The 23,699-nt window shown below is 42.2% G+C and overlaps 1 protein-coding gene and 1 long non-coding RNA gene across 2 annotated transcripts in view; both read right to left on the reverse strand.

Annotated features, from left to right (window-relative positions):
• Positions 1 to 3,845: 3,845 nt before the first annotated feature.
• Positions 3,846 to 7,801, reverse strand: LOC117589024 (POU domain protein CF1A). The gene is given in 1 exon segment (XM_034280653.1): positions 3,846 to 7,801. A coding segment is annotated over 1 exon segment (2,271 nt). The 5' UTR covers positions 6,878 to 7,801; the 3' UTR covers positions 3,846 to 4,606.
• Positions 7,802 to 12,393: 4,592 nt separating this feature from the next.
• Positions 12,394 to 23,699, reverse strand: part of LOC117589236 — a 28,730-nt gene continuing 17,424 nt past the window's right edge. The window contains exon 3 of the long non-coding RNA XR_004574197.1: positions 12,394 to 12,440. This is a non-coding gene — a long non-coding RNA (uncharacterized LOC117589236). The remainder of the gene's footprint in view (positions 12,441 to 23,699) is intronic.

Raw genomic sequence — 23,699 nt, forward strand, 5'->3', positions numbered from 1 at the left:
CTCCAGCTTTTGTTTTTAGCCATTGTTGCCACTGCTGTGTTGTTGCTGCTGCTGCCACCGTGGCTGTTGCTGCTTCTGCTGCTGCTTTTGCAACATTTGAATGATTCTCGTTGGTCGTGTCAGTCCCACGGGTAATTATTGACACGGTTGTATGCACGCAGCCCAAAAAGCACACCCGAGCAACAACAAAAGCAAGCGGCACGGCGGCAGTGCGGCGGTGTGGCTTTGCCACGCGAAAAAAAAATACAAAAAAATAAAAACTCCACTCGAAAATAATAATGAAAATGTCGGTATTTTATGCCTCGAGGAGGGGTTTCTCTCTATAGAGTTAATAGATGATATAGTAGGGTGGGTAGGGAAGCGTTAGGAGGGTGGGTGTGCGGTGGTGCTGTGGTGCTGTGGTGCCGTGGGGGTGTTTCCACTGTCGCACTTGGCACGCACACGGGGCCACGATTAAAACCAATGAAAACTACAATTTGCCCTCGTATAACAGTGGCTATATTATATGTGGAATGTGCTTTTTACTATAAAGGTAGGTGCTCTATCTATAATGGCAGGTAATTAAACTTTCGAGGAAGATAAAGATCAGGCCTAGGGGTTGAAAAAGGTTAATGTTTAGGGTAATGTATAGGAAAATCATTGGCATGCCATAGGTAAAGTTCTAAGTCCTAACAATATAGCATTTTAGTCGATATTTTGGTTCTACCTTAGGCTTCGCTGAGCGAATATTTCATCAGTAAGGAATTTCACTAATTTCCAGTGGAATATCACTACATTTGTAATATCTTACTTGACTGATGGAAAGTCTCAGTCCAGTTCCTGTTTATATTGAAGCTGAAACTTTTTGGGTCATCTCCTTCCCAAAAAAAACTACATTTAAATACTTATATATAACATTAACCAAAACTAATCATTATTTAATGAGCGCCCAACTTTTAGACAATCCCTGGAAATTCCTCATGAATTCCCATAAAATTAAACAGTATTTTCCAGCAATGGAATAAAAACCTTTTCTTTCGCGCGTTTTCTATCTATACTAAATACAAACTTTATATAGCCGCCTGAGGGGCAGGTTTTATCTATTGTAGGTGGGTGTGTGCATATGCGTTTCATGAGTGTACGTGTGTGTGTTCGAGTGTTTCAACAACCCCAAAAATGGCAGGTGGCAATAGATAATCGTATGAAATAGTAGGAGGCTCTTGTGGGCAGGCAGCCATGTTGTTTCCCCATTAAATTTCCCATTTCGCTGTCTTTTTTTGTGTGTCTGTCTGTTTTTTCGTTTGTTAGAAAATAATTAAGAGAGCAAGGAGAGAGAGAGAGACGGAGAACATTTAATTATATACACGATATATAATGGAAATATATAGGGGTATATTCTTCTATAGATATTGTTCAAGTGCAAGCAGCCGCAACGCGTGGGCCTTCTGATATCTATATCATTTTTTCATTTATATTTCATGTTATTTCATTCCGTTTGTTGTTTATTTGAAACATTTGAACCACGCGCCGAAGGTTCAGACATTCGGACGCATAAATAAAAATCATTGCACCTTGCTTGCGCTTCTGTATAAAATATATGTATTATATTTTGTATTATTATTGGTATTATTTGTTGTTCGATTGTTGTTTATATATTTAAGCCTAAAACTGGCTTTCAATTATGCGAATTTATATCGGATTTTCGAGGGAGAGCAGCAGCAGAAGCAGGAGGATAAACAAATATATGATACATATTTGATATTTACAGAGGCTGATGCAATTTTTATGCAGAATTACTAACAAATATTACTGTGCGACTGCCTGGATGTACGCAATTGTTAATCAACATCAAAATGAAATGTGCATTTAAATTATGAATTAAATGTGGAAAGCGTGCGGCACATTAGAAGCCAATGATGAAGACAAGCATCGCATCTCCACGCCACGGGGGCAATGTGCAGACGACAAAATGTGCGACACATTTAATGATATTTTATGATTTTGTTTTCAATTTCTTTTTTCAACAAATATGATGGGAGTTTTAAGGAGATGATAGTGGAGAGATTAGATTAGCTCTAGGCATGGGGAGACATTTAAAATCATTTTAATGTCAGAAGATTCATCACAAAAATTTAGAAACATTAAAAGATAACCCCAAATCAATCTCAGCTGAGATATAGTCAATATCTAAGAATCAGGAAAGTCTTTTACGCCTTAGAAACAATAAAATGTAACCCCGAAATCAGTTACCGCTGATAATTACCGAAAAGGGATAAAACCCCAGTGACCGTGTAAATCACTGAAATTGTCACATTTTACGAATATTGCCGCAACAATTGACGTCAATCTTTTGTGATGATCCATCACAGAGCTTCCTCCAGACGCAGTCGCATCACTTAAGGCCTTATGAGAGAGTAATTCCATCAACTGCCACGCTTTTTTATTGCCCAACTTTCATTAACGATCTCTGAATAATACCGATTTCCGATGTCCGAGATGTCCATGAGGAGGGGCGTTCCTTTAGTTAATTGCCAATTGCATTCGCACTGAACGGTAGAAGGGGTTGAGGGGGCAATCGCATTATAATATCCGCCACTTAATTGTTTAATGGCTTTTCGAACACTTTAAGCAAACAAAAGAAAATTAATAATACGCGTAATTAACGCGTATTCCATTGATATATAAACGCCCTATCGCAAAATTCCGAATCGGGAATCGTAATCGTAATATCTGCAAAAAAAACAAGGTGACTGTTAAACTCCCTGTAAAAACGACTCATAAACTGTTAACCAAAAGCCAAAACTCAATTGATAATTAAATCATAATAAAAGGACGTATGACTTTTTTTTCGAATAATATTCTTTTTTATTTTAAGAGTTTTTTTGTTGTGGTTTCTTTTTTCATTTTTTTCTTCTTGATTCTTTTTCTTTCAGTGTGTGTGTGTGTGTGTGTGTGTGTTTTTGTGGGTGTGGAATGTGCACCGCTTTTTCTTTTGTTTTTGTTGACTTGGTGCTTCTTCCGTTCGCTATAGCATATATATCTATCTGTACGATATATATATATATATAATTTATTATACAATTGAGGGCATGGCTTAAATCTTAGATATTCGGTTTTCACTTCACAAAAATAGTTTTCAACATACCATTAATAAAACAAAACAGAAAAATAAAAATTCTAAAAAAGTTACACCCAAAGACAGTAATGGAAATTTTGTTTAAAGTAATACAAAAAATTATACAATAATTTTGTGGCATATAGTATCAAAAAAGTGGAGTTTTGTTTTTATGTTTTTACACAATTTTTCGTTTATTTTTTGCTTGTTTTGAAATAATTTCAATGTTTGTTCATTTTTTTCATTCGTTTAGCATTTAGTTCTCTTTTGTTTTTTGTTTTGGAATGTACATCAATTTATTATATATTACAATTTATATATTTAGCATTGTGTTTCATAGTCGATTATTCGATTATTTAGTTTTTAAGATTTAGCTATATTTTTGTTTTTTTTTTCTTGCTTATAGAGAGAGTACTGTACTAAGTAACTAAACTTCACGTTAAAAATTATCGCCTAGAAATTACTCGTTCAATTTGTATATTTTATAAATGTTTGTTGTTGTATTTATTTTTTATGGTTTTCAAAGGTTTGTTTGTTTGTTTATTTAAAAAATCTACAATTGCATTTAAAGCTAAAAAATATGACTTAACTGTAAGTTGTTTTCCATTTTATTTACAGATGTTTTTGTTTTTGTTTTTGTTTTTGGGGACTCATCGATTCGATTCGATTCTTCGTTCGTTCTGTTTTCGCCGCGCGTTAAATTCTAAGTTTTCTTTTTGCGATTATAAAGTTGTTTGTTGGTTGTTTTTTGTTTTTTAGAGTACAATCTACTGGCTATATATATATAATATATATAAACACGGGGCTTGCATTTAAGAACCTAAAACCCTAGCTAGAACATTCGATCGTGTGTGTTGTGTGTCTTTCAACCGCGCCACAAACTGCAAAAAATATCTGTGGACTGTGTGTGTGGATTTACCTTTTGTTGCTTTTGGAGAGCAGCTGAGGAATTTGCTTTTCTTTTTTTGGTTTCTTAACACTTGAGTCGCACTTTTAACTAGTTGTGTTTTTTCTTTTCTTTTGTTCTTCCATTCATCCATTGTTTAGTTTTTAATTTTTAGTTTAAGTTTTTAGTTTATTTAAATTTTAAAACAACATCACTTGGTTTCACGTTTGATTTGAATTGCGTGTGGTTTTTTTTGTTTGTTTACATATATTAAAAATTTAGTTAATTTGATTTAATTTAAGCAAGTTTTTTAAACTTTAAAAACAAAAATTGTTTGTGGATGGCAGCTCCTTCTCTCCTCAAAAATCAATCCCTGCTTCCTGCTTTTTGCTCCTCCTTTTAGCTGAAGTTTTAACACAGATTAATGCACTGGTAAAAAAGATGAGAATCCTTCCCCCTAAATCATTCATTCGTTCATTCCTTCCTTCCTTCTACTATATCTATACATATATATTCCCGATTTCTATAGCTGATTCCTAGGGTTGCGGCTCTCGCTTGAAATGCGGCCACCCGTTCGACACCGAATCCTAGGAGGACTCGTAGCCAAACCAGGCGGCCGACGTATGCTATTCCCCACCAGCGCCGCCCGCACCGCCAAAGCTATTGAAGTGACGCACTGCACCGGGCGCTGCGGCGGCTCCAAACTGGAGGCTCAGCTCGAAGAGGCGACGTGCGTGCAGCTGTTGCTGCTGCTGCTGGTGGTGATGGTGCTGCTGGTGATGGTGGTGCTGGTAGTGGTGATGCTGATGCAACGCCGCCGCCGAATGGGCATTCAGATTGAGATGCCCACCCAGGACACTGGAGGCGGAGCCTGGCGAGGTCGCACTTGGCGGTTGCAGCGGCAAGCCACTGTTGCTGCCGGCACCAGGAGAGAGCTGGGAACTGCTGCCACCCGAGGAGGCCACGCCTGCGGCCGCCTGTTGCAAGTGCTGGGCATGGGTATGCTGCAGCTGATCGCTCGTATGGAACAGATGCGGATGGTGGGCGGGATTCAGGTGCGGATGCTGGTGCGGATGGGGATGATGCGGATGCTGGTAGCGCATGGGATCCATGTACATGGCGGCTGCTGCAGCGGCTGCTATGCTGGAGGCCTGTTGCTGTTGTTGCTGCTGCTGCTGCTGTTGTTGTTGCTGCTGCTGCTGCTGTTGTTGGTGGTGTTTCACCTGCTCCTCCGTGTTGTTGTTGTTATTATTGTTGTTGTTATTATTATTATTATTGGTGGTGCTATTGTTGTTATTATTGCTAGTCTGATTGCCAGCGGAGGAGCTGCCCAGCGGACTCTGCGGCGACATTACCTGGCTGGTCATCGTTGCCGATGAGCCAACACTCGACGATGGGGTATTCGGTGTATGCTGCTGCTGATGTTGCAACACTTGCTGCTGCTGCTGTTGTTGCTGCTGCTGCTGTTGCTGCTGTTGTTGCTGTTGCTGTTGTTGTTGTTGCTGGCTAAGACTATTGAGGGATGCAGGAGTGGACGCAGCTGCAGCTGAGTTCGACTCCTGGATTTCTGATTGCTAGTGAGCCGCCAACTGATGAGCGGCTACCGACGCCGATTGCATATTCTGTGGACTGAGCATCGGGGGGCTGTGCGAGTGCGAATGTGTGCCCATGGGGCTGCCATGCATATCGTGATGTGGGTGGTAGCCCCCATGGTGCATATGCCCCGGCGGCATGCCATCCATCATATCACCACCGAGTGTATTCGGCGGCGTCATGCGCTTCTCCTTTTGCCTGCGATTGCAGAACCACACACGGACCACCTCCTTCTCCAGCTGTAGGGAGTCCGCGAGGGCGGAGATCTCCTGTGCCGATGGCTTCGGCTGCTTGTGGAAATGCTGCTCGAGGGCACCCTTCACGCTCACCTCGATGCTGGTGCGTTTCTTGCGCTTCCGCCCTTGGGCGGCGATCTTGTCAATGGATGTGGGCGAGCCTGTGGTCGAGTCTGCCTCCTCCAGCCACTTTTGCAGCAGCGGCTTCAGCTTGCACATGTTCTTGAAGCTCAGCTGCAGCGCCTCAAACCTGCAGATGGTCGTCTGGGAGAAAACATTGCCGTACAGCGTGCCCAGTGCCAGGCCCACGTCCGCCTGTGTGAATCCCAGCTTAATCCTTCGCTGCTTAAACTGCTTGGCAAAGGCCTCCAAATCATCGGATGTGGGAGTGTCCTCCTCTCCGCCACTGATGGCATCCCGGTCGCCACCGCCCATGTGATGTGAATGGATGTGCAGCTGTGGGGACTCGCCCCGCAGCGCATGATGCAGTGGCGCCACACTCTGGTGGTGAGCAGCCGCCGCCGCATGTGCCGGATGGTGCAACATCCCATTCATCGCATGGTGGTACTGCAACGGAGAGCCGCCCGTCGGGGCATAGTGGCCGGCGTGTGGGGCATGCCAGGCGGCATGGGGTGAGGGCGAGGCCATGCCCTGCTGGATGCGTGTCTGCTGCGAGAGATGGGACATCTCCTGCTTGACGGTGTCCGCGGCCGAGGCCACGGCTGCGGCGGCGGGATGGTGATGCGTATGATGTGTCTGCAACGACCACGGATCGGGATGCAGGGCGCTCCATGAGCCCAGACCAGAGCCGGGACCCAGTCCGCCCAAGCCACCGCCACCGCCATTGCCCTGGCCATTGGGCGACGGGGAGGAGGGCAACTGGTGATGTGCACTGGCCGCAGCTGCTGCTGCCGCATGATGATGATGATGGTGTTGCATGTACTTCATCTCGCCGGCATCGGCTGCCGATCGGGGCGAGGATGTGTGATAGCCACCGCCACCGCCACCGCCGCCGAGCGCCATGTCCAGATCACCGCTGGGCGGCGTCATATACGATGTTGCGGCCATCCCCACCGCTCTGGGGCTGTTCAGGCCCTCCACGCTGGCGGGGTAGGGCTCCAAGTTGGGGCTCAGTTTAACGACTTTGTACACCGATCGATCGAAAGGAAGACCAGTGTCCCTATGCTCATTCCACTCGAACCGTGAGGCAACCGTTTTGAAGTCTTTTACGGGGTACGTGGCAGGCGCAAAAATATTCCAATTGGCGACGAGGGGCGACGACGGCACCGACGGCGACGGCGACACTGGTCGGTGATGTGGCACCTCCAGTGGCAGTGGCAGCGGCGACAGCGGCGACTCCTCCTCTCCTCTCCAGCAGCGTCTGGCGCTCAACAAGTCTTCAATTTTCGCGGCCCTCGAAAATTCCGACGGCAACGGCAACGTCAGCGTCAACGCGGCGAATGGATCGATGATGGATCGTAAAATCTTTCGATATTTTACTTGACAAACTTTTTATACGATTTCTTTGCAATCTTTACTATAATATTTTTTTTATCTTCTTGCTGCTGTTGTTGTTGTTGTAATATTTATAGCACTTTTCAAAACACTTGGCACTTTTTATTTATTTTGTTTGGGGGCAATATTTCGAAATGATATTCGCTTTTGCGGGGGAAATTCGCTTTTCAGATCATAGCATTAAGCTCTGGAATGATGTTGCTGCTGCTGGTTGCTGGTGGTTGCTGCTGCTGGTTGCTGTTGTCTCATGTCACAGATAATAACGCACTCTGATTCTCAGATTCCGATGATGTGTTGTTCCCGTTTCCGATTTCGTTTTGAGATTCTTTTACTTTTTTTTTTTTGTTTGGCTGAGAGAGATTTGATTTGAGAAACTCAAAACACAGACATGACACACAGAAACGGACAAGAGACAAGAGACCAGGGAAAATTCACGTGCAGACTCGTAGAGCTATCGAAGTGAACTAACCGTCATGTCTCGCGCGGCAGCGCTACGTTGAGCGGGCTCTCGACCAGATACAAAGATACACTCACACACGCACAGCTACAGGCACACACACAGCGGAAACATTTGTGAGCGGCTCTCGACACAAGACGTTTGCCACACAGATACGCAGCGACACACACACACAGAGCAACTCACACTCCCCGTACGAGCGCTTGTACGAACCAGTTTTCAACCCATGTTCCAGCATTCTGTGCGTGTTGGAAGAGCACCGCTAACAGAGCAGCCGTAGCATTAGAGAGAGATGGCCGACACACGACTGGAAGGGCAACTCTTGCGCTCTATTGGATTCCATACATTCCAGTTTCCAGCGTTACGCCCACAAAACGAAACGAGAGACGAACGCCAGAGCGGTCGAGCGACCAAAAGTTCTCCCTCTACGATTGTGTGTGTGTGTGTACATTCCCATGCAAAAGTGACATTTTTAATTGCCAAAGCGGCAAAAGGTAGCTGCCAGAGCGAGAGAACACGAAACGAACATCGGACATCGAACATCGTTCCCAGGGCTGCTCCCCAAACAGAGCACAGGGCGCCGCGCCGCGCCACCACACAATACTCGATAGTCCGATAGGAGAGCTTTTCTGTGTGTAACATTGGGGCTGTTGCTGCCCTGAAGGATACTCGACGACTCCCTTCCATAAGGCGAAGCTTTGTTCAGTTCCCTGCTGCTGTTCTTTGGATAAAGAGACAACTTTTGGTTTCGTTTGTGCCTCTTTTTCAGTGTGTGGAAAGGAAAGAGAAGTGGGGTGTCTGTCTAGAAATTAATTTTTTTTAATTCTAAGCAAAAAGCAAAAACATTTTCCATACAAAATCATTCAAAAAAATATTAATTTTGCATGAAAATATCATTCAGAAATAACAGAACTTAATTCCAAACAGGCAGACATCTTCATCGTCAGAGTTGGACTTCTTTTTCTATTGTTATCCCCATAGAAAGCCCCACACATTGTCTGTAAAATATAAATAGTGTCTGCGTCTGATTCCCTTTGTGTGTTGTCGAGTGTTTTGATTGTTGCGTTAGTTTACTGTTAAATTATAGCTCAAAGTTATTGATTTGCTTTATCTGGCGCAGCCAAATTGTCACAGAAATTAGCATAGCAAAAGGGTGTACCGGGTGTACCGGAATATTCTCCTAAGTTATGGCCACAAATACAAGTTCCCGCCCCATTGTCTTTAGTCTTTAGAGTGCAGTTTTTATTGTTTGATTTAGTGGAGCGTTGCGCAAACAAAAGCAAAGCAGAATCCAACGGAAAACATATTTAAAAGTGTATGGTAGTTCCAAAGGGCAAACAATGATTGAATGGAGGAGTAGTAGAACAATACAAAAATTGTTTCAAAAATGCTTAAATATTATGATAGGCGGAAAGATTAATCCATTTATTGTTTTTCAATAGGAGAATCTTTCAGTAACTGCATTAGCTTAACAAAGTATAATCCAATTTGTTATCCCTCAATCCCACACAAAACTCTCATCTAAGTTGCTTCCATAAACACTTTATTTTTCCCCTATTAAATCCCTTTAAAAACTATTGTCTTTATCACACTTTTTACACCCCTTCTGTAAATATACACCCTCTCTTCCCCTTTCCTGTCTCACTCATAGACAACACTCATTTTTGGGGCAGGTCAAGAGCTCAATCAAAAATAATTATGCAAACTAAGGTCATTCCACAACGAGACACAGAGCGAGAGGGAGTGAGAGAGAGAGACCAGACACAAGTTCAACCTTATATTTGCATGAAATTTGTTCAGGCATTTTTCCACATCTCCACATCCTTTCGGCCACACACAAAACACAACACTTGGGCATAATTAATAAGCCAAACACAACACGCCGCATATATTTTCAGCCTCATTCCCTCTGCCAAGTCACAGACAGCCAAAAGAGTCACTGGGCATCATCATTGTTCATCAGTTTGTTGTCCTTAGACACTAAAAATTTACATGATAATTAGGTGGCGCGGCGGCGCTAACCAACACGGGAAAAAAACGCATTTAAATTTCAAATGTCGAAGGAGAAAAAATCCTGTTTTTCCCCACTCCGTTGCAGAGTTGCAGAGTAGAGTGCGGCGGTGTGGTGTGGCATATGCTAAATGCGCACGCGCCGCGTTTTTTTTGGTTTTTTTTTCTTTCGTCTTTCAGGAAAGGACTTGTTGCATAATTATGCGCCCCATGCGAGTAAAAAAAAAATGGATAAAAAACCTAAGCGCTGCGTTTATGAATGGAATGGAAGAAGAGATCTCTTGCGGCCACGACCACGGGCAATGGCAACGGCAAAGCCGCTGTTGATTTTTGGATGATAATGAGGCACTCCGATTAGCAATTTGCCTGCATTTTTATACAGTCTGCTCTTTCATTCACACACACTCTACTGTCCTCCTCTCTTTTGCTCACACACACACACTTCATGCAATGCCCCGCACTTGTTTATAATTATTAGCATAATTTTCTTCTTATTTGCGCATTAATTTGTTGTCTGCCAAGAGACGAGGAAACTTTTTTGGGCGTCTGTTTTCGGTAATTAAAGTGCCATTATTTGCCAAAAAAAAGACATATAAACGGGGTCTGGTTTTGATCGCTTTGTTTATCGCGCAAAACAATTAATGCACAAATACAATACATATTTATTTGTATCTCTATATATGTAGCTGTCTGGAGAGGAATGAGGGTGTTTCAGCGATTAATTTGTGGCAAAGGCAAAGCAATTTCGTTTGTTTAAGTGAATTTTAATGCATTTCAACACAGCATTTTATTGAAAAAAAAACACTTTATTTTATTTAAATTACTGAAAGGTTTCATATTTTCATCAATTGGAAGCATGTAAAGCCTTAAAAGCAATGACAACCTATCGTAACTTGGTTCTGGCTTAACAGATCTTAATGAAACGGGTTTCGTGGGTAGGTCTTAAAGGGATAAAGGAAATATTTCAGTTTAATTAGTGTTTAAAGTAATTACTGTCATAAAAATACTTAAAACTCAATCAAAGTACGCGGAAATAAATAAAATACGGTTAGGAAAAGTAACGTCTAAAAGATGACACGAAATATCCATTATCCAAAAGGTTAGGCTCAAAAAATTAACCCAACGAAAATCGATTTAGCATTTCACATGCAATTAATCCCATCTTCGGTTTCCTCTGTGTGTCTTACCTACATCATCTTCCTGGCAAAAGTTCATGCAAATAATCCTTACATCATCTTCGTTTTTACCACTTCCCCGAAGTCCTATCTGCGAGCCCTGCACCTCTGCTCGTATCTCTGGCTCATTTGCAAACAAACGTTTTATTAAAGAGACACACAAACACACACAGAGAGATACTTCTGAACCTCATGTTCGTCCTCAATCTCTCTTCTTTCAGTCCATTTGCCTACAGAAACGTCTTCTTGCTTCGTCGGTCAACTCTTTTTACCATATGCCCAGAAACCAAATCACTTTTTTGCGCGCCAAAAAAAAAGGAAGAAGCCCCGAAGAAGACACAACCCAGCCCAAGACAACCCCTTGAGACGCAACCCTTTATCCTTTGATTCTTTCTTCTGCGTCAAGGTCAACTATCATCAAAAAATCTAGATACTCACGTAGGCAAATTGCATAGGCAAATGTGTATCCCTCGAAACCTCACGGGGAGTTGCATTCAACCCATTTATCATTTTTGCAATTTCAATTTTTGCAATTTTGCATGCAACGGCCGTTAAAAAACAAAAACTCTCTCTCTCTCTCTCTTTCGCTACTCTGATCCTTTAAATCCTTTCACTTTCGCTACCTAGAGGAAGAGCAAACCCACGGCGGAACCTATCATTGAGTTTTGCCAAATTCCAGCACACATCCTGCCACAGGCTTTGCCTCTACCTCTGCGCTTCTGTCATATGCAAATTAGTTTGAAGCCCAAAAAATATAAATAGAATTTTGTGTCCCGCCAAAAAAAAAATAGAAACACGAAGAACGGTGCACAAAATGGCAATTGTTGTCGATACCGTAGGACTGGGGGGGGGTTAACCGTTAACGTGTGTCCCGCTTTTCGGTTTAAATGCATTTTCTGGTGCGCCTCATTGGCTTTCGACGTTCGGCTTTCGGCTTTTCATGCTGTCAATGAGACTCCGCGTGTGCAAAGGGCAAATATGCAAATTAGTTGGCATTTTTTTCCCCCTTTTTATTTTTTATTTATTAACTAATTTATCTCTGCGGCGCTGTGACACGTCCCATAGGCAGAGAGCAGAGTGTAGCAGCAGACCATCAGCCCATCGGCCCCGTCAGGGTCGTGAATTATTGGCGAATGCCAGCCATAGAGGAGGTTTCGACAAAAAACAAAAATTATTGCAACACCTGGACACAATTTTTTTTCGTAGCATGTATGTATATCTTTTGGTGGCTTGTGGGGTAAGAGAGTGGCTCTAACGAAGGCCTCTGTTAAGTAGTTAAGTAGGCGATGTCGGGAAGGAGACTCAAAGGGATTTTAATATTTCAAAGCGAGCAAAATTGATAATAAAATTGAAGGATATGTTGGGAATCACTTAGCAAGATAAACATTTATGTGAAAGATTTAAAGTTATAGCATGTTTTGCACTTACATTTATTCAGTTGCGAAAACCCGTGAAGCAGAATAGATAAACAGTCCTGAAAGATATAAATCGAAGATAATAATTAAAATAGAATCCATGTATCAATCTGATAACATTTTAATATAAGAGTATTTTAAATAATTTAGTAAATTTGCCAATAAAGATGAACATTTCTTATTTACTTGAATATTCTTGCTGAATATGGAAACATTTGAATGCTAAAAGTGCATTCTTGGAAGCACTTTACATCATATTAAGTTCAACATCTTTCAGACGCTTTCCAGTTTACAGCTTATAGACCATAAATTAAGTTAGACCACATGTTTTTTAAACATTTGAAAGCTCTCTCTCTCTCTCTCTCTCTCCAGCATCTCTAAAACCATTCCAAAGATGATCTAATAACCCATAACAGTCCACCAATAATATATTAAACATAAGAGCACATAATTAAAGGCCTGTCCCAGTCATAAAGGTAACATCGTAAAACCCAATTTCAAACCACAAAATACCCCATTTACAAGCTGAATTTGCTTAACTCACTTTCATCAGATGTCAGAGTTTTTCCTGCATTTCTTTTAGGGAAATAGAAAAATAAATAATTCATTAAGGCATTAAATCTCCATAAACTTCACTTTTGTACGGGTGTGTCACTGTGGGCAGGCTCTCACTTTCAATCGCATTACAAATGCATCCCAAAAACCAAATCCGATTCCCAAAATCAGAGAGAAATATCGCTAGAAAATTATAAACTCTGTTCACACCCACTAAAGTGGCGACAGGAAACCAAAACCAAAACGAGAACTCCAGAAGTCCGGAGCAAAAGGGAAAGAACGAGAAACATATGTCAATAAAAATCTCTCAATGTTTTTTCAAAGTCCATTTGCATAATGCAGTCAAAAGGGCAACGCGTTCGGGCTCTTCCTGTGCCCCAGAGCCGGAGGGACCAGGTGAAGCCTTGGTCCCAGTCCCAAGGAAAACTTCAAACAGAAACTCCAGAACTTTGCAAACTATGGCACTATTATACTCCTCACTCACTCGTACACGCATGTTGTTTGTTGTTTCCTTTGAAAAACAAAAACCAAAAAAAAAAGTAAAGGAAAAAACGTATGCGTCAAACGATATCCATCGCGGGTCGCGACCTTTCGCCGGCGTCCGAGGGGTGCATATCATTAGCGACACACACACACACACACACACATACACATGGACACTAAAAACAGTGGCACACATTTTCCCCGACGACTGACACTTTTTTTATTTCACTCTTCCGCTCTCCTCTCGGAGCAAATGCCTCCTCCTGCTGACATACGACACATCAAAGGCCAATCAACTCTTCTTCCAATTGTGTTTTGCTTCTCTCTGGTATTTCAATAGGAGTTTCGAGTTCGTATAGGAAGCGGAAGTGGAAGCCAATTTAACCCTTGCCTTAGCCTCGACACAAACCATTCCAGTGGAGGTCGTTTGGGGTGAATTTCTGCTTGTCACAAGCAGCGTGGTGTGTTTCCTTGACCTTGCCATAAAAAAGTCTGCAAACGGTAAAAAAGGAAGTGAAAATTTGCAAGAGGAGACGAAAAAATGTGGTTAACTTTCACCAAATAATATTTTCACATTTCTTTTATAGATCAGATATTTTTATAACATAGTTTTTTCACCATTTTCCTTAACATTTTCTCCAGCAAACACTCTTATATTGCTTCGAATTGCACAGATTTATTATTAAACAAACAAATTTTAATTGAAACATAAACGCCATTTCGATGATTGCACGCGCCAAGCGACTCTGATATTTATGCACCGTAAAAAAAAAGAAACGAAAATTGTAGTCCGAAATTGCAAATTGCCCATAAGACATAAATGAAATTTTTATAATCGAAACGAAACGGAAAAAAGCTGCACATGCGCCGAATATGTTGTGCTGTTACTTTGGCTGCTGCTGCTGATATTATTTTAATGTTATGGTTATTGTTATTAACTTTTGGAGGTGTACAAGAGCAAGTGACTGGAGGAGCAGCAAGAGTAAAAACAGTAACTGGAGGTACAGCAGCAGAGATGTGATTGCAGACGAGCAGCAGAAGATGTGACTGGAGGGGCCAAAGATTTCACTGAAGCAGCAGAAAAGTTGAATGAAAGAGGATCAGCAGGAGATGTGACTTCAGTAGGAACAAAAGAAGTCCCGCCAAAAGCAGCAGCAAGCTCATCTAAAGAACTTTTGCCGCATCTAAAAGAGAGTCTGCACTTTTTGATCTTGCAGCCGCTGTATCCTACTGATGGGGGTGGTGTGTGGCACGTGTGTGAAGTACCATCTGCCAGCACGAAAACCCTCCTGCAGTGGCAACGGCACACAAAAGAATCAAGCAACAAACGCATTTTGATTCGGGGAAACCGCTTTGAAAGTGCGCGATGCTTTACACCTGATAACCAGAGGACCAAAAACCATCCATCCACATCCATCGCATCCATTGAGGGACGGCTGCCGCCACAGGACTGTGATGTAATCAGACTCCTATATACACCCCGATCTGCCCCGAACAACCGCTCACACCCCTCACCACGATTTGTGGTACGTGATATTGTTAAAAGCTTTTAATTGAAGTCATCTTCTTCTGCTGCTGGTTGCTGGTTGCTGCAAAAACAGGTAGCTGCTGTAGCTGTGTCTTCAGCGGTTGTTGTGGGCCTTCTGCTGCTGCTTCGATGTCGAGCATTTTTATGATTAAACTAATTTTTCTTTTACCGCATAGCAGGTGATGGGGGTTAGCCCCAACCCCCCCCTCTCTCTCTCTCTCTCTGGTGGCTGGCTCTCCTCCCCGTTCATTCCTGTGCGTCGTCCCTCTAGCCAAAGTTATTTTAATAAACTGCGCGACGTGATGGGAATTCTGAAATGCGATCAGTTTCAATTTTATTATTGCTCGTCGCTTGGTCGCTTGTGGCTTCTGTGGCTGTTGCTGCTTCTGCTTTTTAGATTATGTGTATTGCCAGTCAGGCAGGCAGCCAGCCAGCCAGCCAGCCAGCCAGCCAGCACTTGTAAGTGTTGTTAGAAGGCAGCCCCCAAAAGAGGAGTGCCCCGGACACGGTGCTGCTGACCAGGAGACAGACCCCAGCAGACCCAACAACGTGCAGGCTCATTTAACAGTAGCCCGCAAAACGTTTGTCGCTCTTTGTATAATAATTTAAAAAAAGAAGCGGCATTAAAGCATATTTTTTTATGATAAGATATAATGACGCAGGCGTTTGTTTCTTGGGTTTAACCAAAGAATACATTAGGAATACATTTGTAAAATGCTTGGAATATTTTGTGATAATAATATAATGGGGGTAATAACATAAAGCAATGGTTTATGGAATGATAATAAGGGAAATAAACTTGTAGAAAAGTTCACAGAAATACCTTAAGTGATTTCGGTACTTCATAGAGGAATATAGAGTCAAAAACCAAGTCAAAACTGCAACTCCCTGTGAGTCCCAAGGTTTTATTGCAACACACAGACAATCCCTGCCACAAATATCAATGAAAAATGCATTGAGACCTTCGTTTATTCCACTTGCTTATCGCATGCATCGCTGCAACCCATTTTGGAGGCCAGTCCCTCATTCGGGGGGAGCTTCCTCCACTTATAAGTTAATTTACAAAAGGCAGTAGGAGGAGCAGCAGGTACGAGCACCAGTACCAGGTAGTACCTTACCTACCAGATGCGTATGCGTAATGCATATAATTTGCAAAGGAAAACCAAAGCCAAGACCCACAACCAAAAAACCTTCGAGGCATTCAAATAAAATAAAGTTGTGAAGTAGCGCATGGGAGATAAATTACAGACACTTGACTGAACTTGAGGGCACATGGGGGCATGTGGCAGTTCATTGGTGGGGTTCTATTGATTAAAATCAACAGAAAATATACAAAAATTTATACATCTCCATGCGGCATGCAGTGCCACAAGGTAGAGATGCCGATACAGAGGACATAACTATGTGCCAGACCATTTCATTTTTCAACAATTGGCCAAAACTACGCCTCAATACACTTCAGATACAAAATCCCGAAACGATTCGAAAGCGGAGGGGCGTGTGCTGCCACAAAAGTAATGAGCAGTTGGCCACGCGCGGCTCCAAGGGGACGGAAGGTGGGGAAAAGAGACTCTACCCCGAGGGCCATACAACAGAGGCCAGCAGACTTTAGCCAAGAAGTTCTACTCCAAGAGCTGGAGCTGGAGCTGAAGCTCTCCCTCCGATACGACTTGGGCCTGCACTCGAGCCTATAATTATAATTGAAATAAATTGATTTATTTGCTCAATATCGAATGCTGGTACTCTCCGTACTCGACTCTCGGCTCCAGCTCCAGCTCCAGCTCTATGCCAAAACGCATAAAACCATAAAGAAAAATGGCAACAATACAATTCCATGGCTCTCGCTTGTTCTCCTCTCCGATATCCCCTCTCCGCCACTGCTGTTGTTGTATATAGCGCATGCTTAATTGTTGTTATTGCCTTTTGGTTTTGGAAAATACAAAATAAAAAAAAAAACTATGCCTCTGGCCAAAAGTTGTGCAGGCCCCTACGATGACGATGACGACGTCGATAAGGTCATGAGCAAGTGTCATTGCAGCGCATAAATTATGGTGTGACGGGGGTAAGGACTTAACAATAAATAAATGTTCGTGTACAGGTTGTCTGTCTATGATGAAAAATACTTAAAATATGTTAGGGGGCAGGAAAATGGTTAAGAATGAGGGAACTTCCAACCAACACTTAGGATAGGTTAACTGCAACATAAATCCAGTCCCCGATGGGCTAAGCATATTTTGCGAAGCAAAAAGCTTCACCTCTCCGTGTTCTTATTTCCCCTTTCAAATGGCAAAACAAATAAAATCACAAAAATTCAAGTACTGCAACGAAACTTCCCTCAGCGACGCTCATGCCCTTTACCATTTTTCTCTGACATTCTGCCGCCCTTCGAAAAAGTCCAACAGAAATCTACAACAAATCTCGTAAAGACTGTACTGCACCTGCTATCCATCTGCTGTGGTGCTCGCTCCCTCCCCTCCTCGCACCACACACACACTTGTTTTGTCAACGACAGTAGCTTCAGCCCCCGACTTTAGAAATAGTTGTTCCCAATGGCTGACAGAGGGTACCCGGGTATAGAGATACAGATACAGATATAAAGATACTGCTACTACCTGCTACGATGCCTTGGCTTGGCTTGGCTTGGCTTGTCCCGCGAACCTGTCTCACATTTCAAAATACATAATTAAGTATGCACAGCGAGTTTTGTTAGATAAAAATCTTAAAAACCCTTAAAAAGCTTTAAGCGCCTAAGACACACGGAAAAAAGAGAGACAGAGGAGAGTGGCAGCAAGAGGTACAATACTTGATGGATAACTTGATGAGTATCTGAGGAGACGGCACAGATATGTCCCCCCTCCCACTCTAGAAAGCACAGATATATAAAAACAGAAACAAAATAGTCGAAGAACCCGCAACAAAAACCAATCTCACGTATTGGATGTATGATACGAAAACACTTTGGCGACAATCATGGGAACACTTTTTGAAACTTTACGAATGGAATGGATTTGTGTGTGCGCTTGAGGGGGGAGACCATTAAAATGACCAAACCCCAAAAGAAGAGGTCACAAAACCGATGATAACGAGCGAAAGCTAAAAAGGCAGTTAAGACGACGACCACGAGCACCTGATCGGTGGGATATTTAGACGATTTGTAACAGAAAAAAAAAAAACAAATAGAGCTTTCACATGTCTGTGTGTGTGTGTCGCCAAAGAAAACCAAGAAACCCAAGAGCCAAAACTGAATCGAAACCGAAAACAGAAAAAAAAAAAAAAAAACTGAAACGAAAAAGTGTTTGACCAATCAAGCGACAAAAATCGATAAAGTTTCCCAATGCCAGGGCAGACACAGACGGAAAAGACAGAAGAAACTTAATTAAAAGGTCTCTCCTCTGTTAATGTTGTTAATTTGAAAATATTGTCCAAGGAAACGGACTGAAACAGCACACAGATATGCAGATACAAGGCAAGAGGGAGCGAGCGAGAGATACAGATACACTCTATAAAAAAAAAAAGACAAAAGACTTGTCCCGTAGTAGAAACGTCGACTATAAAAAAACAGGCAGCCTCAAGCCTCCAACATCTCCAACTAATTTTTATGGCCCCCGCATTTTGTGTGCGTCGTCTGCGTTGACAGACATCTCGGCGGAATCGACATGGAAATGCCGAATGGGTTTCCAAAGCTGTGTGGGGATGCGGAGTGTTGCTGTGGATCCCAGCCAGGTGCTGGTGCTGATGTTGGTGGTGGCCCGCTAATCCAGACCCACAAAATGCAGTTGACCAAGTTCGTTGCTCAATTCACTTTTTTTTGTGGTGCTCTGGCTCCGCTGCTCCAAATAATTTTGTGTGGCTCTAAATATTTTTCTTCGATTCACATAAAATATCTCATTGGTAAAAAAAAAACTTTATTCAATAACAAGTTCGTTGCCTAAGTCTTTTATTTCATGAACAAAGAATTGATTAAACAGTGAAACGAAATCAAGTTCAAAGGGTAGCCTAGAGATATAAATATTATCTAGAGATTCAATAAATTTGTTTGGAAATTAAAGAAAGAAAAGAATTAAATTGTTGTATTACAGCCAGAGGTAAAAGAAAACATCCCAAAACCGTAGAGACATTCTGTATGAAGGAGTACTCCTTACCTGTTCCTTCTTTCCCCTCATAAAATTCTCCTTTTCCCTACACCATTTTCCACCTTCCGTTTCTCTACTGTCCCACAGTTATTTTCCCTCAAGGGAAACTCCCTTCTCTGCATACAAATGAAACTCTTTAACTTTATTTTTTTTTTGGTTAATTAAACACATTCGAAAATTTCACTGAACGGACAAGTGATTTCCTCAATCAAAACCAAGCCATTGAAAAGGTAACTCTTTGTACAGTCGAGTACATAATAATAATACTAATAATAATGAGTCTCATAGAGCGGTTGGGGGCGGGGCAGCCACAGTGCAGATGCAGCAGGTGGTGGGGGTTTGGTGCTGCGTGGCCTCCGTTTCATTTATTTTTATATATATAATTTTTGTGTTGGTACGCCCGAATGGCGTTGCACGCACACATATACACTGTCGTACATTGTGGCGCACACACACGCACTGGCAGCAATGTAACTTCAACCTTCAATTGTTGTTGGCGATTGTCACGAAACGGTATTCGTGCGGCGGCCATCGGAGTTCACTGACAGCCGCCTCCCAAGAGACCGCGGGTTGGGGGCAATAAGAGGGGAACTGTGGGAGCTCATGCCGCTACCATGTGTGTGCGTGTGTGTGTGCTCTTTTGGTGCTTTTTCACATACAGTGAAGACTCGTTAGTATGGGACAGGCATTGGAAAATATTATGTGGCCATTGAAAGCTTGGAAATGCCTAAGATACACTCAAACAAGAGATAATCTAGCTATAAATTGGTCAAAACTTATGAATTTCTGTATCAAAAATGTGACTTAAAATACGTATTGATTGGTAAATATAATCTATAATAAAGTTCCACAAGATTTCTTATAGGAAACTGCAATTTTTCTTAGAGATTCATGAAATATCTTTATAATTCTCTAAATTCCACATATTAAACATAATCACAGCATTCCTTTTCCCATTAGCTTTCACTGTACAAGCCCATACACAATGTATTGTATAATAATGTTGCTATCCATTCGCTTTGTTTTTATTGCCGCTCTTTTGCGGCATTCGTGGCAGCCCACAAGGCACAACAACTACAGCCACAACAAATGCTTCCAGAGAGCCACAATAATCAGAGCCAACAACAGCTACTCCTCACCCATTGGCGGCCACATGTACGAGCGTTAACATGGCCAAGAGCCACCAGTACACAACAGTACAGTTTGCACCTGCAGCTCAACGAATAGCTAACGAAATATCATTAAATGCCTCAAAAGTTTAACGACAGAAAAAGAGAGAATCCCAACCAATTGCACGTGATTCACAATCGAACATGAAAACAATATTGCTTTTGCTTTTTTTGGGAAGGGAATTAGAGAATTAGAAAATCTAATCACGATCTCAAGCCATCGACAAGAGAACCACAACAATTCACCAAAACAATCCAACGATCGATCGTTAAGGGGCATCGGGTGGTTGGAGGGTGAACTATAGTAAAAAATTTCCTAACTTTCAGCGCTAATTGTTTGTGACAATAATAATAAAAATTACTTTACTTTTTTGGCAATTTGGATGTACAAATATTTATGATCTGCAATTCACTTTTGACTTTGAAAATACTTTGCATTCTCTTTAATTTGTTTCACATTTCGCATCAAATCTTTCAAATATAGTAATCAAGTGGTTGGAAAATCATAGGAAAAGCTTGGAAAAATCTGAGAATTTAATTGGTTTCAATCATGCAAGCAAACATTGTGAGAAAACTCAGCGGAGTAGGAGGAGGAGGCATCAGACATGCAATTATTTAGTATATATGTATATACAACATAGAGAGTTGCAGTAGTGGTGGTGATGGTGTAGGTGTGAGGGGGAATGGATCTATTCAACGCTCACACAATAAATTCATTAGTTACTGTTTAATTGCTGCATATAACGAAGGCAATTTCAAGTGCTGCGCTGCTCAATGGGCATAGGATTTGGCATGATGCGAGAGGGGATTACGAACGGGGAATTATGGCATTAGTTGTAGGAAGAAATATACACATAGTGAATACATTTCGTGGAGTGTTTGAAGGCACTCTTTTAACTACAATAATAACTCAAATTAATGTACACTTTTACTAAGATAAAACCTCATTAGATCTATGATATTTTCATCTAATTTCGAGTGCATGAGATATAGATTTATGGCAGAAGTTTAACGGAAGATGTCTACACGTTTCAGGCTCACTTTGAACTCTAGAAAAGTATTATTTTTGTTCCCCCTTTCGGTATAATTGATTCATGACTTCCTTTCGATCTCTTCCCTCTGCTCATTTTCCGTCATTCAACGCGACGCAGCAATTAATTGAAGAACCAAGCATGTTGCCATTTTACGATCATCATCAAAACCAACAAGAAAAAAGTGTAGAGTAGAGTGTGGGCTACCTCTTAAAAGGGAATCTTTAACGATCAGCCATCAAGCGCAACAACTTTTGACGCTGATTTGTTGATTAGGCAACAGATGAAGAGATCTTAAAGGAAGATCTCAACAGATAGCGAACTCCTTTTTCTCCATAAATAAAGTAAGTATAATTCCCTCCACTAAATGTGCTAATTCCTGTTGCTGAATGTGCGAAAAAGTGTGCAAACATTGTTGGTTGCTGGCAAATGAAATGAATTTTATTTTCAATTTTGAGACCCACCTTCCGTTTAATATTCATGAGTGACTCCATGAATGAAGAGGGGATCTCTCGCTCTCTCAAGGCATCAAAGTCTCTTCCAAATTCTCCACTTTTATGGCGTTATTTTTTTTCTGTTTGTGTGTGAGTTTTTTTGTGGCGTTGGAAATGGGCGTCACTTCGCTTAGAAGTCAATTAAAAAGCGGAAGAGAGTTCGGTACCAGTCGAAGGAGTACGGAGAATGCTGTCCACGCCCTTGACAGACATTCCTCTGGCATAAATCAGAGCTCCACGCTGCGCTGCTCCACGCTGCGCTGCTCCACTCTGCGCTGCTTTGTTGCTCCACTAATAACAGCAATTGTTGTCAATTTGCCACAAAAGCAGGCGCGAAAAATGCAGACATAATTCGGTGTCGTGGTCGTTGTTGGTGTTTGAATGTTCGAACGAACACACCCTGACAATTGACTGAATTTAAATTGTTTATAAAAATAGAATTTGTCCCAAAACACGCGCTCCAAACACACACACACACACACACACACACACTTGAATGCAGCTTTACACTGGCGCTGCCCTGGCTGTGCTTTTTTTTTTTGTCTTAGGAAAGCCGCCTGCCCTGCACTTTGGGGTTTGGTCTGCAAGCAACAACAAAAAATACTCGAAATATTAACAATTTCGAGCACATACTCTGCAAGAAATCAAGGCGGTAAAAACTGTTCCACACACGCACCGAAAAATAAAACCAAACAAAAAATTGTCTACTCTTTGAATTTATTTATGTCGGCAATTATTTTATTTGTATTGTCATGGCTTTCAGTGTCGCCGAGTCTCTGAGTCGCGCATTTTGCATTGTCCATTTCGTCGGATTTCGTAGTCAAAATATGTATTTGCAACGCGTTATGATATGCTACTCGTTTTGCTGCCACTGCCACTGCCACTGTCAGTGCCTCTTCTGCTGTTGCGGCTACTGGTTTTCGCGGTTACGTGGTGACACAGACAGAAGGTAGCAGGAGGCACGTATATCTCTTTGCAGTAGAAGTACGAGAATCAGGGATGGGAAGGAAATATCTCTCCGATGTAGGAGAACTTCAGAGACTCTACAGAAGGACAATCTTTCTTCCAGCAGCTAGTTTTCCTCTGAAGTACAACCAAATTACAGCGTCTTCAAGTTATCGTTTAGCCCCTACAGCTCGCTCTTCCGGCACACCGACGCCTCCACAGGGACGCCAGCCACAACAAGAAACCTACAGACAACAGAAGACAGCAGACAATATCAGCAACGTTGCAAACTGTCACCAAATAATGGCAAGCAACACCACACACACCACACCACCCGGAGACTCAGGCACCGCCTCCGCTTTGACCAGCGCCTCGATTCCTTGGGACCACAGACCACAAAACACAAAACACAAAACGGTAGCCCCTTTAATGTCCCAATCTCAGGCAGTCTCGGAGGCACAGTCGGTGAGCCAGCAGTCAGTCGTTCGTCAATCCGTCAGGGCACGAAATAACATTTTTGAAACGCACCACCACAAAAATCGCATTTCAAATTCAAAACGCGATTTTTCTGCCGAGGTTAAACTATTTTATCATTGTCACAAACGGAATTTTTTTTCACCAAACGGATCGGAGCCAAGCGGATCGTTTCGAACGCCTTCAAGAGCCCCCCACACCACTCCCTCTCTCTGTACCTTTCTGCCACGCCCATCTACCTCTTCTTTGTCCAGTCTGCAGCCCACCACCAATCTTTGCTTTGGGCACTCTGCAGTGCGCCCCCTTTTTGGCAGTGCGTGCGAAAAGGCAGCAACAACAGCAGCAGCAAGCAGCAGCGGATCGTTGATTGTGGAACGTTTTAGGGCGTTTTCTGGCCACAGTTTTTCTTTCTTTCATGGCATACTCTTTAAAGAAAACCATGACAACTGTAGCTAAAGGTTTGCAAAGGTGAAAAGGAAACTATGAAGCATGAAACTATCCTCAAA

The sequence above is a fragment of the Drosophila guanche genome, unplaced genomic scaffold, assembly GCF_900245975.1.
Source record: "Drosophila guanche unplaced genomic scaffold, DGUA_6, whole genome shotgun sequence".
Taxonomy (NCBI): domain Eukaryota; kingdom Metazoa; phylum Arthropoda; class Insecta; order Diptera; family Drosophilidae; genus Drosophila; species Drosophila guanche.